General features: G+C 47.0%; 1 protein-coding gene across 1 annotated transcript in view; it reads right to left on the bottom strand.

The window, feature by feature from the left end:
- The window catches only part of LOC130128474 (CCR4-NOT transcription complex subunit 3-like), a 66,227-nt gene that overhangs the window by 17,871 nt on the left and 32,473 nt on the right, over window positions 1-15,883 (bottom strand). Inside the window, exons 11-14 of the mRNA XM_056298077.1 lie at window positions 14,083-14,139; window positions 10,568-11,510; window positions 9,950-10,055; window positions 8,155-8,302 (exon numbers count right to left, since the gene is read on the bottom strand). Of these exons, the coding sequence (XP_056154052.1) occupies window positions 8,155-8,302; window positions 9,950-10,055; window positions 10,568-11,510; window positions 14,083-14,139 (1,254 nt within the window). The remainder of the gene's footprint in view (window positions 1-8,154; window positions 8,303-9,949; window positions 10,056-10,567; window positions 11,511-14,082; window positions 14,140-15,883) is intronic.

Raw genomic sequence — 15,883 nt, 5'->3', positions numbered from 1 at the left:
TGTCCGGTTTTCTGTGGTAGGTTTGCGTGTTGCTGAACTGTTATATATTATATTTTTACCGATCTCAAGCGAGCCAGCTGCTTTATCAGCGATGTTAATGGCAAGACACTGCTACGTGTTGCCTAGCAACAGGCGCAGAGGAGTCTGTGAGGTGGAGAATCTGCAGCGGTCAGTATTTCAAGTTTAAACATTTCAAACGTCACAGAATTTAAAACGACTTCCCCTGAAACTAAACTAAGATATTGATATTATATTAATTTCTGGCATTAGGTGATGTTAGCTAATTTGCGATTGTCGCTCAGACATTTTGATAATTAAACAACTTTAATGTTGGTGAAAATTCCTCTCAAAAGCAAATGAAGACATCAGGTCCTTTTTAAAGAAGAACCAAAGTGTCAGTAACTGTTTACACATGATTAACTGAGAATGTTCTGTAATTAATCCAAATATTAATCTTTGAAATTAGTGTGAGAATTATTTACTATTTAATGCCAACCCTTCCTTTTCCATTAGTGGCTCAAGAGCAGAGTTATTATAGTATATGTGACATTAATGTGCTGCTACTTGTATTGTAATAAGACATGAGTAATATTTATAAGCTAAACTAGTCACAGCTTGTCCAACTGATTTGTTTGACTATCAGGCATCATTTTATTCTGAAAATCCTGTCAGCAGCAGCCTGAGCAGCACAGAGACACACAGACAGGTGAGCTGCAGCCTCTCAGGTGAGCTCTGATGTCATAGTGAAAGATCTGAGATCTTTGTTCAGGAGTTGAATGAAAGAAAAATAATACAAAGTTTCTGAGACAGTGTGAGCATCACTGTGGGTCTGTGTCATGAAATACACAAACTGAAAGCCAGAATCACAGGTGAGGTTAGAAAAGCTCACAGCAGCTGTTACTGAGCAGCACATCACCTACAGGTTTCTATACATTTATGTTATTATAACATTTCATGCGAAAGAAGTTGTTATTTTTAAATATTAAGTGTGGTCTCAGATTTAAGTATTCTATCACATTAAATGTAAAAATCAGAGAAAAAGCCATGATAATAATTTAGTGCTACCTGCACTAAAAAATTATGAATTGAATAAATATTTGGTAACATTTGAGTATGCTGAACATAGTCACCATTAATTAGGTGCTTATTAGCATGCAAATTAGCAACAAAAGTTTCGAGGCGAGTGAAAGTCAAACTTCATTTTTTGAAGCGCGTTTCCCACGGTGGGCGGGTGCTTCCTCATTGGGCAGACGTTTTGAGTGACAATCGTCTACAGCAATGACGTTTGACAGGATCGGACGCTCGCGTCAAACACTTCCTGTCAAAGCGCCGTTCGCAGTTCGTCGCAGTAGCTCGTTCAGACTTTCCACAATAACGTAAGTATTGGTTGAGTTAATAGTCCAGGGTGAAGTTATTTCATGGGGTAAATATATTGTCTACAATAGCCTAGAAACACCAGAGCAGTTTTTGTGTATATGCAGGGTAGAATACCATCTCGATAGAACCTAAACTAGCTCTAGCTACGTCTTCCTAGCCAACCAGCGCACATTGGATTAACGTTAGCCAGCCAACGTTAGCTGTGTAACTCCATTACAACTAGTTTCAGACGTCAGATTTCACAAATTAAATAGGCTAGCTAGCTAACTAGCTAGTGGTTTGAAATCACCTACAGGGCTCTCAAGTTTTGAACTGAGTTCAGAGTGAGATTTTGGCGGTGGTGGGGGTTTGGTTGGGGTGGGGACGGGGGTCTGATCTGATAAATGACATACATTCATACAAATAAAAATATTTGGTAACACTTGAGTATGGGGAACATATTCTAAGTAACAAAAACTTAATTACTAGTGAATTAGTAATGATCAAGATGTCACTTTAGTATGGGGAACATATTCTAAGTAACAAAAACTTAATTACTAGTGAATTAGTAATGATCAAGATGTCACTTTAGTATGGGGAACATATTCTAAGTAACAAAAACTTAATTTACAGTAATTTCACACTATGAACACTTGTAGTTGTGTGTTTTGTTATGTAAGAACAGACCATATTCATTAAGTGTTAGTAAGGGAGAATAACTCTTCTTGTGGTACTACCACCTTATAAAGGCCATACTAAGCAAAGCATATTGAGATGGTACTACTAATAAGCAATACTTCTGAGGTTATAGAGGGAAAACTCATAGTTAATGGCTTACTGGTTGTATAATAAGGCCATGCAGAATAAGGCATTAATGAGTACGTAATAATGACCAATTAAGAGCCAATATGTTGCTAATTTGCATGCTAATAAGCACCTAATTAATGGTGACTACGTTCCCCATACTAAAGTGTTACCTTTTTTTGCATTCAAACACATTTTTTCTTTGATGGAAAATATTTTTTTCGATTGAGGTGAGTTATTTTTTGATTGACAATATATTTTTTGATTGAAGTGAGTTATATTTTGATTGACAATATATTTTTTGATTGAAGGGAGTTATTTTTTGATTGGATAATAAAAAGACAAATCTACCTCCATGCACCGGTGACAGTCACGCTTCAGGCCAAAACGGAGCAGCTGTCAGCCGAACTGCTAAGAGTGTGGCTGGGAGGTTCGTATCCCAATCTCGCCGTATCCGGTCCCGGCCAGAGCGTCCACGGGGTCAGGCATTCATTAGGCCACCCTTACCCGAGGGATAGCGGGTGTAGATCGGTGTAGTGTTCGGGGACTCGTCGTTCACCAGCGACCCCTCTGGCCCACCCGGGCGCCTGCAGCCAAGCAACCGAAAGCGTTCTCCCTACGCCTCCTTCGCGGCCTGAAAAAAAAAGACTGGATCGCGCAACCCATAATTCCGTGCCACCGATTTACGAAGGGCCAATTGAACTTGATCGGCGCCATCTTAGGTGGAGCAAAAAACCATCAAATTGCATTGCAACTGCCAGCTAAAAGGCCGACTTGCGGAGCACACAAGTGCTCTAACCGCACAGGGTCGACAAAAAGTGGCAATTCAGATAATATAACATTGCACAAGCACCCTTTTTTATTTGACTCCTGCATTCAAGATGCCATAGCAACTGCTGATTTAAGATGCCTTGATTTGTCAAAAAAAAAAAAAATCCCCGAGCTGGCTCCTCACGTGTTCGACACTGCTGTCAGGGATAATCATGTTTTTAATCTTATAAAAGTCATGTAATTATTGCAAGATACGACTGCACCATCTTGGCAAAGAATGCACTGCAGAGCCGGCTGGCAAGAAGCTGCAGAAACAGCTGACAAAACTTCTAGAAGTAAATGTGAGATCATGATGCAGAACATGAGAATATGAGACTCTGCTGTTTACAAACAACAGACTCCTGGGGAAGTTTAATAGTCTTGCTTGCACATATAGGTGATCATAAAGTAGCCTAGCATACTGCCATTTTCTTAGGTGGCGAGCAGCGACCTGATGAGGCCAGCACGCATCGCTCCCTCCCTCGCGAGCGGCACGCTCCGCGTCCTTCTGTCACGCGCTCGTGTCTGAGGAGCCAGCTCGGCAAAAACATGTTGACAAACCAAGGCATCTTAAAACAGCAGTTGCTATGGCATCTTAAATGCAAGAGTCCAATAAAACAGGGTACTTACTTGTGAAATGTTATATTATCTGAATTGCCACTTTTTTAGAGCGCTGGTATGCGCCGCAACTCCACACTTTGGCTGGCAATTCTGATGCGACTTGATGGCTTCTTGGTCTACCTAAGCTGGCCGCCACGTCGCCCATGCCGGTCTTCTTTTTGAGATCAGCGGAGCAGCCGACACGAGGTTGAAGGAAGCTGGTGTTACGACTATCTCCTTCCTGTGGAAACGTGAGCCAGGGGAGTCACTCGACAAGAGTTCCGGCCATATGCCGTTGGGGTTTATCGGGTGGGATAAGGGGAAAAACTGGAAATACATTTATAAAAAAAAAAGAGTGGACAATAAATGCGAAGATCCTGAGTCGAGATCACGGCGCAATAACGTAAGGCTGTTGGGAACTGCAGAGGACTCACCCACAGTGGCGCCCCCAGAAATGTTTCATGGGGGGGGGGGGCAAATGGGGCCGCTGAAAATCTTGGGGTGGCACACCAAAACCAAAAGCCATGACTGAATTTCGGGAATTCTATGATGCTGTTGTAGTATACTGTACTATAGGCTAGTGGAAAACTGTCAATATGAGAGTTAAGAAAAATATACATTACTGATTTAAATGAACAGCACCTAATGTAAAATATCAGATAGAAGCATATTATGCATAATCAGAAGCAAATTCTGCATATGCGACTCGTGGCTGGGGGGGCCAGCGGGGGGGGGGGGGCAGGGATAGTATCAGGGTGGCCGTGGCCACCCCTGGCCACCCCTTGGGGGCGCCACTGCTCACCCATCTCCACTCTGCTAAAAGACGCTGTTAAACTGGAAAAAGAGCCCCTCTTGGACCCGCGCTCGTCGCACTCTCCGGTCGCGGTCGAAACCAGGTGAGCGCCCTCCGTGAGATTCCGGGGATACGTGTTGGTCCGCTACACCCGGCGCGCCTCCGGGTTACACACACGTGACGGTGCCGAGAAGGAGTTTGAGCCACCGGAAGACGCCAGGCCCGCGCATTCATGAAGACGCCGGGCAAGTAAAGCGAACTGAGGGAAAACATATAATGCTGAGGATGTTACTGTAACCGGTTCTTTTCTTGCCCGGTGCGGGATTCGATCCGGGGTGTACTGCACCACAAGGCGACATCACTAACCGCTCGGCTAAAGGGTCAGACCCGTTAGCTAGGGGCTAACGTGTCTTATTAGTAGTTAACAGTCGTCGCCCTCTCCCGGAAGCGCGTCCTGGCGCTTTGTTCTTCCCGCGCTCCGAAGAGACTTCTGAGGATCTGCACACTTCCGGGTCCCACCGCTGCCACCAATGTAACCGGTTATTTTGTTGCCCGGTGCGGGATTCGATACGAGGTGTACTGCCCCACAGGGCGACATCACTAACCGCTCGGCTAAAGGGTCAGACCCGTTAGCTAGGGGGCTAACGTGTCTTATTAGTAGTTTACACTACCATTCAGGTAGACAATTACTAACTCTACTCCATATATAGTTTGTGGGTTTTTATTCCTTCCTTTTTTTATTTTATTTCTGATTTTCCCTTTTTTCCTCACCAATTTAGTGGCCAGTCGATCCCTATTTTAATTCAAACACCCACCCTCGTACTGCGTGCGTTCGCCAACTGCATCTCTCCGGCCGGCAGTCTGGAAGGAGTCGCCTCCCCACCTCCGCGGCAAGGGGACTCCAGGCCGAACCACTGCTTTTTCCGACACACCGGAGACGCATTCATGTGACGAACACAAGCTGACTCCGCCCCCCTCCCGAAGACAGCGTTGCCAATTATTGCTGCTTCATCGAGTCCGGCCATAGTCGGATCTGACGAGACCGGGGCGCGAACCCCCGGCCCCCAGTGGGCAACTGCGTCGACACAAAGCCGATGCTTAGACCGCTACACCACCGCGGACCCATTTCTTCCTTTTTATATGAGCTCAGACCGGTCGCCTCCTCTTTACTAGGTCTGTCATGTCAGACCTAGTAGGCTACAGGGCGCCCCTAGCGGCATCTGTGAGATACGTGTCAATGAACACGTATAAGTGACTTGCAGAAGCGTGTCCATACACACGTAAAGAGGAGGCGACCGGTCTCACAGATGCCGCTAGGGGCGCCCTGTAGCCTACTAGGTGTGTCATGACCATGGTCATGACGCAATAGAATGTCAGAAATATTGAGCAAAGATGGCGGAGCGAATGTTCCTGACTGCTGTCTTTGCCAACTTCTCCCAGAAAGTACAGCTGTGTCACCTCTTCAGTGACGTCTGTCACCGCGTTAGAGTGACATGCACGCTCCCAATGTCCCTTTGTATGACACTTGTTGCACTTCCTATTCATTGCAGGACACTTCCGCTCATCGGTGTGCTGCGTCTTGCCGCACCTCCCGCATTCATCTACTGTGTTGGTTGCAGGACTGCTGCCGCCATGACGCTGTCCGCCCTTTTTCTTGCGCCCCCCAGTGGCCAGAAGACGGGATTGCGGCCCCAGTGGCAACTAATACATGTCCATATACACATATTTCAGTCTCGCAAAAACGTGTCCTCTGACACGTACGTATTGTGACGTAGTGTAGAGGAGCTACAGTCTGTGGGTATTACTTTTACAGTCTGATTTTCTTTCTATTCTGTGGTCTTTGACTTCTTCATATACAGACTGTGGCCTCTTGTTGCTTCCAAATTGACAGGCTGGGGTCTTTGTTTTTAGCTGTTGATATATAAGCTGCGAGTTTTATTTTTTGCCTGTTAATGTGCAAGCTGTGCTGCTTGTTTTGCCTCTTCATATACAGACTGTGGCCTATGTTTTTGCTTCTAGATAGACCGGTTGAGGCCCATTTTTTTATACAGTGCGTTGTTTTTTATTTTCCCTCTTTATATATGATGAGGTTTTCACTCTTACTATCTTACATACAGTTTGTTGTTTTTACCTTACCTTATACAGTCTGAGGTTATTTTCACCTCATTATACAGTCTGCGGTAATTGTCATCCCATTATACACAGTCACTGGTGATCACGTTTACTTGTTTATAAACTGTTTGTACTTTTTACTTTTGTGTGAATTTGTTACTAGGTGCCTTGCTGTTTATCATTACTAGGTTGTGCTGGAGCTCAAACCTTCGTCATTTATAGGCAGTGGTGGATCTAGAGATTTTTTCCTGGGGTGGCAGAGGGGTGCCAAGATTGTGTCCCAGAGGTGGCAGCTGCCACCCCTTGCCACCCTGTAGATCCGCGCCTGTGACGGGGGAGGGGGGATTCTAAATCGGCGATTCTGTTTGAGATGAGTTTGGCGCGGGTCTCATGGACCGTCACCATGCATGTACATAAAATATACTTTAAAAACATATTATCTGATTTATAAATGGGGTGGCAAGACTGTGTCCCAGAGGTGGCAGCTGCCACCCCTTGCCACCCTGTAGATCTGCCCCTGTTTATGGGTCAATAGCCATAAGCATATCTGTTAGGGATTTGACTCCCTGTGGCGTTAGCACTGGGTTCCCCATCATTTGGGGATGGGGGCGTGGTAAGTGCTATGGGGGGAGGGGGTGGGGCAGTTTGGTGTTCGAGCTGATGAGTCAGTTGGAGGTCGGTGCTAGTTTTTTCTGTTTGTCTTGCTGTTTTCCTTTTTTATCTTTTCTTCTTTTTCCCTTTCTAGAGGGCTGCGGGCAGGGCCCCCCATTCTTTTTCCGCTTATATCTAAATACTCAATATATGGCCACTAATATTAGTAATTCAGGAAACCTTCATAGTCTTCTGTGAGGTTGGTGAGCTGGAGTATTAAAGGCATGGGGAGCCCAATTAAGAGATCGAGAATATTTACTCATTCAAAATGACTTAAAGCTGACCTAGTATTTCTGCAGGAAACCCATATGCGAACCAAGGACCAGGTCAGATTAAAATGCCCCTGGGTCTCGGAGGTGTTTCACTCAAATTACAACTCTAAAGCCAGAGGGGTGGCCATTTTAGTTGGTAAGTCAATTCAGTCTTCAGCTGAGCAGGTCGGTTTGGATAATGGATGGTTTATGATCGCCTCACCTCAAATCACATTTTAAAAAAAGATTGGGAGGAATATAAGCACAGCTGCGAGATTTGGAAAGCATTAATGACATGATTGTTATTTGGGATTTTAATTGATATTGTTATATTTTTCACAATATCTACTTGCATATGCAAAAATACCATGTTAAAGAATCCAGCTGAAGTTCATCACACTGAACTGTTTGGTAATGTAACGCATATTATCAAACCAAAATTAGTTTTCAGATAATACTCCCTGAAATATGTCACACTTAATTTTGTGCTAATTTTAGGTAGTAAGTTCTCATCATTGACAAAAAAATTGTATCACGGTAAAGACAATATCCAAATTTCATCCCGATAAAATACCATTGAAAAGACGAGAGACAATACTGTTGACCAAGCCCTACACAGAGGTAAAGAAGCAAAGCCAAAAATACGGCAACGGAGTAGAAAGAATGAAAGCAAACAAAAAGAATGACCGAATCTAACATGGTGGACGGGGGTGGAATGATGACGACGACTACAAAAGAAGGAGTTTAATGTGTGTGTGTGTGTGTGTGTGTTCTCACCTTGATGCTGTCAGATGGCTGTGAGTAGGACAGTGGTCCATTTAGCAGGCTGCTGCTGCCCGTCGTCCTGCCCTCGCTGTACGAGGCCGGAGGGGGAGAACTGGAGGACAAGCTGATGGGTCCCAGCAAGCTGGGACCCGTGTCCTTACTGGGGGAGGGAAAGGTGGAGGAGAAAGACGGCAAGATTTAGGAGAGGAGGTGAAGGGGTAACCAGGGAAAGGGAGAGAGGAGAACAAAAGAGACGGGTCAAATGTTGTTCCAGTTTAGAGAAATCTTTTTTAGCTTGAGACTAACTTGATATAGATATTTTAGGAGCCCTAACAAAAAATGAAGCAGGCCATTTTCGAGACAAACCGAGGGCAGATGTTTTTCAGATAAATTGCGGCTATTGGGATTTAGGTTGAGGTACTGTTTCAGCTATACAACTATTTTCCTCAGGTCAGCCCCACTGAGATAAGGGGTTGATGTAAATGGGTGTACATTAAAGCCATTAAATTCTGAGGATTTACATGCAAACAACTGTAGTTCTTGATACTTTCTATCACCGGTATATTTAAGGGAATTGCTAATCCACAAATGTCCAAATCATAATTGCTTTTGGAGAGGTTTATCTTCATGGTTACTGTTGGGTAGGGCTAGGCTATGACCCAACATTGTTGGCATAGCAGCCAAATGTAGAAGAAATAAACCAGCAAATGGTGAACTTGAAGATGAAGTGTATTTTTTTGTTGTTGTTGGACTTTCCCCCCCTTTTTCTCCCCTTTATATCCAGCCAATTACCCCACTCGTCCAAGCCGTCCGGGTCGCTGCTCCACCCTCTCTGCCGATCCGGGGAGGGCTGCAGTCTACCATGCCTCCTCCGATACATGCGGAGTCACCAACTGCTTCTTTTCACCTGACAGTGAGGAGTTTCACCAGGGGGACATAGCATGTGGGAGGATCACGCTACTCCCACCAGTTACCCCTCTCCCCCGAACAGGTGCCCTGACCAATCAAGAGGAGGCGCTAGTGCAACAACCAGGACACATACCCACATCCGGCTTCCCACCCGCAGACACGGCCAATTGTGTCTGAAGGAACGCCCGACCAAGCCGGCGGTAACACGGGGATTCGAACTGCGATACCCATGTTGGTAGGGGATGGAATAGACCGCTACGCTACGCGGATGCCCATGAATTGAATTTGTTGCGGCTAACAAGCAGACATGACAGAACAAGCTCAGAAAAGGCCTCTAACGTGATCTTTCAATCATGGTCGGCCCATCAGATGATGTCGACAGATGACGGAAGATATTCAGCTCGCTAAAGTTGAATGCTACGAGCCAGTAAATATTTGATAAACCAACAATTGCACAGAAAAGGCATAGGACCAATGATGACAGTCAAGCTTTCAACTAGTGGTGGCATAATGGACAGAAACAGGTGATGATGGCACTCTGCCAGTCACTGTAGCAACACCATGGCACCAAACTCCGGTATGTCATGGAAACACATCAAGAGGGAACCAGTTCCTTCACATGGCCTGACATGGCTGAATCCAAATGAAAAAGTGTCAAGACAACTCAGCCTCAACAAGGAGCTTTACAACAACTTTTACCATTGTCTCTGTGACCATCGGCTGACAGGGATTCAACGGAATACCAGCAGCCGGTTCTCCATTAACAGTTTTCTCGGCTGTTGCTGCTATGCAATATGCAGCATGCCGGCAAGGCCAAATGGAGCCCACCAAATAGAAACCTGCCCACCCCCCCCCCCCAACGACGGGACTGGGTACCACTGTGGTATGTCATACTTACAGCTGATTGGCTGTGGACGTCAAAGATGAGGGTTGGCTGCTTTGTGATTGGCTGGCACTGTTGAGGGCGGAGTCTGACGTGCTGTCTGCTACCACAGCACTGTAACCTAGAGAGAGAAAGAGAGAAGAGAGCGAGAGAGAGTGTGTTAGGGGCAGTGCTATGGGGGACAGCAAATAAACTAAGGGAATACAACTTGACAGATGCAGTTAAAAGTGTTGACTAATGAGCTGTGTGCTGGACCCCCCTCCAAAATGAACAACAACAAGTTGCACAGGAACTAATGATTAGCAGGAATAACCAGCACAGCATGAATGCATTTTTAAGCAGACATTCAGCGGAAAACACCATTCTGTAATGGAGTTTCACTGGTCATTTTAATCTGTTTCTCCTCCATTTTAGCTTGCTATACAGACAGAGGTCCCCCATCTTAACCCTTTCAGAGTCCATCGACATTCAAACTCATTTTAATGTTTTGGTCGATACTTCAATTTTGCTTTCTGATTCACTTCAACTTGCACTAATGTGAGGCACACTGCACTGTATTTTGATCATAAAATGTTCTTGATTAATATACCCTTACCAACTGATCGATGGAACGATAAATTGACCGATACTCACTAGTGCTACCATTCTGCTTCTGTCGACTTGGCGGTCTAGTCAAGAGCGATGAGTTTCCTCCCCCGACTCCCACCAATCCGCTCCCCGCTGCTGCTGCTGCTCCTGAGCTGCCTCCATTGCTGCCTATGACCCCGACTCCACTCCCCAGCCCGATACCTCCTACTGGGTTGGGGGCCACCAGGGACCCCTGCACCCCCGACTGACTGGACCCCAGACCCAGCATTCCAGAGCCGTTTCCCCCAGGCAGTGAGCCCAGTAGGCCACCCGGTGAAGATGTTGGAACACCAACTGTGCTACTCCCGACACAGATGCTGTTTGACGTCATAGAGCTGACCCCGCCAAGCGAGCCCGGCAGCCCTGAGCCCACAGCTCCAGCCGCGGCTGCCTGGGCATATGGCGCTGGTGTGGAGCCAGACAGGAGGCCCGCCATGGTACTGAGGGACGCCGGCATCCCCGACAGGCCTAGACTGCCCGAAATCTGGCTGGTGGTGATGGAGCTTTTCCCCAGCGAAAGGCCCAATCCCAGGCTCAGGCTGTGGGAGGCCTGCATGGGCCCCGATGGCATCTGGGAAATTGAAGTGAGGGGGCCTGGTGTGCTGGCGTTGGGGGGAGAGGAGGAGCTGGAGACAAGGCTGTTGTTTGAGGGGCTGGGGTTGGTGTTGGAGGGAGTGGAGGATGAGGTGCTAACTGAGTTTTTGGCCTGTTGTTGCTGTGCTGAGGGATGCGGCGGTTGCTGCATGGCGTTGCTGTAGCTGCCAGCTGAGGTGTTGGAGAGGAGACCCCCCATGTTGCTGAGGAGACTGTTGCCCCCGGCACCGCTGCTGCCGCCTATAATTGCCATAGAGACCAGTGAGGATGAGGATGGCCCTGAAGCGGAGGAAGAAGAGGAGGAAGAGGAGGAGGAGGAGGATAACGACGAGGGGTTGCCATTCTTCACAGGTGACTGGAAAGGAAGTTAAGAGGACATGAGTCAACTGTGATCTCTGTTTGAACCCACAACGCTCAGAAATGCCCACCAGAAGGGATTCTATTTGACAGCTACTAAAAACCTGCTGGACATGAGGTACTCTTTGGCTCATTGTTGAAATATTTTCATACTTTCAAAAAACTGCCAGGCCCACAGTGCTATCAGTGATAAGCCGGTTTCCATCCACCTGGTTTTAATTCACATTTTGAATTTGCTAATAAGAAAAGCTAGACGGAACAAGAAAAGCGACGAGAAAATGCGATAAAGAGGGGTGTAAACAGATGTTTGTAATAACTGACGTAAAGCTTCCCATGCTTCATGAAGCTAGTTAATGAAAAGTCTCTCTCAGAACTTGGTTTTTGGGTCAATCGCCATTTCCGCCCTCAAACAAAGCACCTCTGTAATGGACTGATGGACAACTGGTAGAGTTGTAATGACCACTCTCACAACAGCACGTCACTCTACAACATTCTTTTGGGTGACAGTAGCGCGAGGTAGAGCAGGCCGTCTGATAACTGGAGGGTTGCGGGTTCAATCTTCGGCTCCAAAAACATGGAGGTGTCCTTGAGCAAGACACCCAACCCCTAACTGCTCCCGATCGTCTGGTTGTTACCTTGCGTAGTTGCTGCACGATTTGGTGAAAAAGTCCTATTGCGAATATTGTGGACAATATCGTGATTTGTGATTGCGATATAATAAAATGAATTTATACATTTGTCGTGTTGCCGGGACATGTAGTGACTTTTATTCTGCACAGCACCTCTTCCTGCTCCACATCGCTGAGCTTGAATACCAAATATCGCCATGTAACAGAGGTTGTGTGTTTGGTTTTTTTTTTTGCCACCAGTTCATCAACGTTAATCTGCTCGTTGTCATCGGTATCCATTTTTTCCTTCTTTCTGGTCTGCACACAGCACAGCGGGTAGTCATGTGACCATAGACTGCACACGCTTCACTGCCTAAACAGACCGACCGGTCATCTCTTAATCATGGGCGTCGATATGCAGACTGCACACGCACATTTAACTATTTAATTAAATCGCAGCCTTTTGCGGTTACACAACTGCACAGGCTGACATGGCTCGTGCAGCACTAGTGGACGCCACCGTGGGTACATGAGTGTGTGTGTGCATGGGTGAAGGAGAGGCAGTCATTAATAATAACAATAATGGATTACATTTTTTAGCGCTTCATCTTGATACACAAAGTGCTTCACAGTGAAGGGGGGGGGGGGGGGGGGGACTCATTTCAGCCACCACTAATGTGTAACGCTACCTGGGTGATGCACGGCAGCCATTTTGTGCCAGAACACTCGCCACACACCAGCTCGAGGCGGACCGGGAGGGAATAATTGAGACAACTGATTGTATTATTGACTGTAAAGTGCTCTGAGTGGCTGCTGCAGCCAGAAAAGCGCTGTACAAATGACCCCATTCCTCTTTTAATTCACATCACAGCTCTCCATGTTGACTGGCTGGTGCTCTTTTTTTGTTTTTTCAAATTTCCCCCCCTTTTCTCCCCAATTGGATCTGGCCAATTACCCCGCTCTTTTTGCACCGTCCCGGTCGCTGCTCCACCCCCTCTCTGCTGATCTGGGGGCGCCCCGACCGACAAGAGGAGGCGGTAGTACAGCGACCAGGACAAATACCCACATCCAACTTCCCACCCACAGCCACAGCCAATTGTGTCAGTAGGGATGCTCGACCAAGCCGGAGGTAACATGGGGATTCGACCCGGCGATCCTGGGCTGGTGCTCTTTTGATGATGTCATCATGTTGCTCCTTGTTCTCACAATAGTAGCTGATGGAAATGCACACTGAATCACATTTTGGATCACCCCCCCCCCACGTTTTTCTCCCCAGTTGTACCCGGCCAATCACCCTGCTCCCTCACTGCTCCACCCCCTCTGCTGATCCGGGGAGGGCTGCAGACTACCACATGTCTCCTCTCATACATGTGGAGTCACCAGCCGCTTCCCTTCACCTGACAGTGAGGAGTTTCACCAGGGGGATGTAGCGCATGGTAGGATCATGCTATTCCCCCCAGTTCCCCCTCCCCCCTGAACAGAGGCCCCCACCGACCAGAGGAGGCGCTAGTGCAGCGATCAGGACACATACCCACATCCAGCTTCCCACCCACAGACACGGCCAATTGTGTCTGTAGGGATGCCTGGCCAAGCCGGAGGTAACACGGGGACTTGAACCAGCGATCCCCGTGTTGGTAGGCAACGAAATAGACCGCTACACTACCTGGACGCCCCTCAATCGCATTTTTGCATGAACATTTCCACAGCATTTGGATGGTTCAAGGTTTCTATTGTCATGAGCACAACGAAACAGCACAGCAGCAAGTGTTGCAAGCTATGAAAGTCTTTGGAACGTGAAGATAACCTACGTCTCCTTCTCATCTGAAAACCACGAGGAAAAAACGTGTTGTGAAGAGGCCCTCAGTCAACATGAAGGCTTACTTTATGGACAAGTAAACACCATAAGGAGCAGAAACACCAGTGCTGAAGTTTCAGGGAGGGTCTAATGAGCGTGAGACTCACCTGACTAACTTCACTGTCTGTCGAACGTCCCCTCTTCTTATCGTCTTCCGAGTTCTCCTGAAAGATGACAGGATAAGAAACCCATTAAATAACAGCAAGCTAACCTTTTCGTGGCCTTGAATCGGGGTTGTCGCTTTTCTAGGAAATCGTTTGAAGTGTTTGTAGCATCGCAATATATCACAACATTTTGGATTGTGACACTTGTATCATGACACAAATCCTCTCGCCAGGTTCTTGCCAATACACAACAACCACACTTAGAACCCGACCGCACCGTTTCCATGTTGTTGACCTAAATCAAACAAATACCAACAGATAACAGCTCCCAAATCCATGCAGAACAGACATCAAACATAGCCAAGATCAGAGACAGGGGTGCTGGTTTGAATCTTGACACCAGCTGGGAGACGACTGCCTTTAAGCAAGGCAGCTCTAACGATGTGCTCCAGTGGACAGTCTGTGAACAGTTTCATGGTGAAAAGGAGTTCAGCTGCTCATAAAAAAATAAAAAGGTATGTGGGGGCATCTGGGTGGCATGTTGCCTACCAACACGGAGATCGCTGGTTCGAATCCCCGTGTTACCTCTGGCATGGTCAGACGTCCCTACAGACACAATTGGCTGTGTGTGCGGGTGGGAAGCCGGATGTGGGTATGTGTCCTGGTCGCTGCACTAGCGCCTCCCCTCGTCAGTCGGGGCACCTGCTCAGGGGAACTAGGTCGGAATAGCGTGATCCTCCCATGTACTACGTCCCCCTGGTGAAACTCCTCACGGTCAGGTGAAAAGAAGCGGCTGGTGACTCCACATGTATGGGAGGAGGCATGTGGTAGTCTGCAGCCCTCCCCGGATCAGCAGAGGGGGTGGAGCAGCGACCGGGACGGCTCTGAAGAGTGGGGTTTGGCCAAATACAACTAGGGAGAAAAAGGGGGGGGGGCATATATATAAGAGGTGGAGTGTATATGTCCCAGGCTTCATTCGGCCCGTTATTTCCCAGCCTGAACCTTCACCGTTATCTCGACTCGTGGCACTAAAACGATACCTCGCCTACTGTTTCAAACTGAATGACCATCGACGGGTTTCCTGTTTACAAGCTTTACTGGGTGCCTGCGCAACCAGGGGGGCAGAACTGCTTCGGTAGCTCTCAGAAGATTATGAGATGCATCATCTTTTGAGAGCTACCAAAGTGGCTCAACACTGAAAATGTTGAACATTTCCCGCCCGTCCTTTTGGCGGTTTGTGCAGTTTATTGCACAACAACTGCGCGTCCCCTCTGCTGTATCTGAGCTCTCTCTTGGTTAAACTCTCTGCGCCGTAGCTGCTTCCTGCCCCCTAGTGGCGCACGCGTCTCTGTGATGACGGTGCATGGAAACCCTCCTATTCTCAGTAGCTGCTGGGAGGGGGAGGTCAGGAGGAGGCACTGGTAGGATGGTGACACACCAGGCTCACCAAAGCCAACGTGACGGAAGAAATACGGCTGATCAAACCGTACCTCGGCAGCTCACGGGCTGCCATTACACCACACGTGCATTTCATTTTTTCTAAATCACTTTTCAAAAGGTACTTTTGTCATAACACCATTTGGTAACACTTTAGTATGGGGAACATAAAAAGACTTAATTACTAGTGAATTAGTAATGATGAAGATGTCACTTTAGTATGGGGAACATATTCTAAGTAACAAACACTTAATTACTAGTGAATTAGTAATGATCAAGATGTCACTTTAGTATGGGGAACATAAAAAAACTTAATTACTAGTGAATTAGTAATGATGAAGATGTCACTTTAGTATGGGGAACATAT

The sequence above is a fragment of the Lampris incognitus genome, chromosome 18 (assembly GCF_029633865.1).
Source record: "Lampris incognitus isolate fLamInc1 chromosome 18, fLamInc1.hap2, whole genome shotgun sequence".
Lineage (NCBI taxonomy): Eukaryota > Metazoa > Chordata > Actinopteri > Lampriformes > Lampridae > Lampris > Lampris incognitus.
The sequence above is the reverse complement of the archived record's forward strand: the minus strand, read 5'-3'. Positions and strand labels throughout refer to the sequence as shown.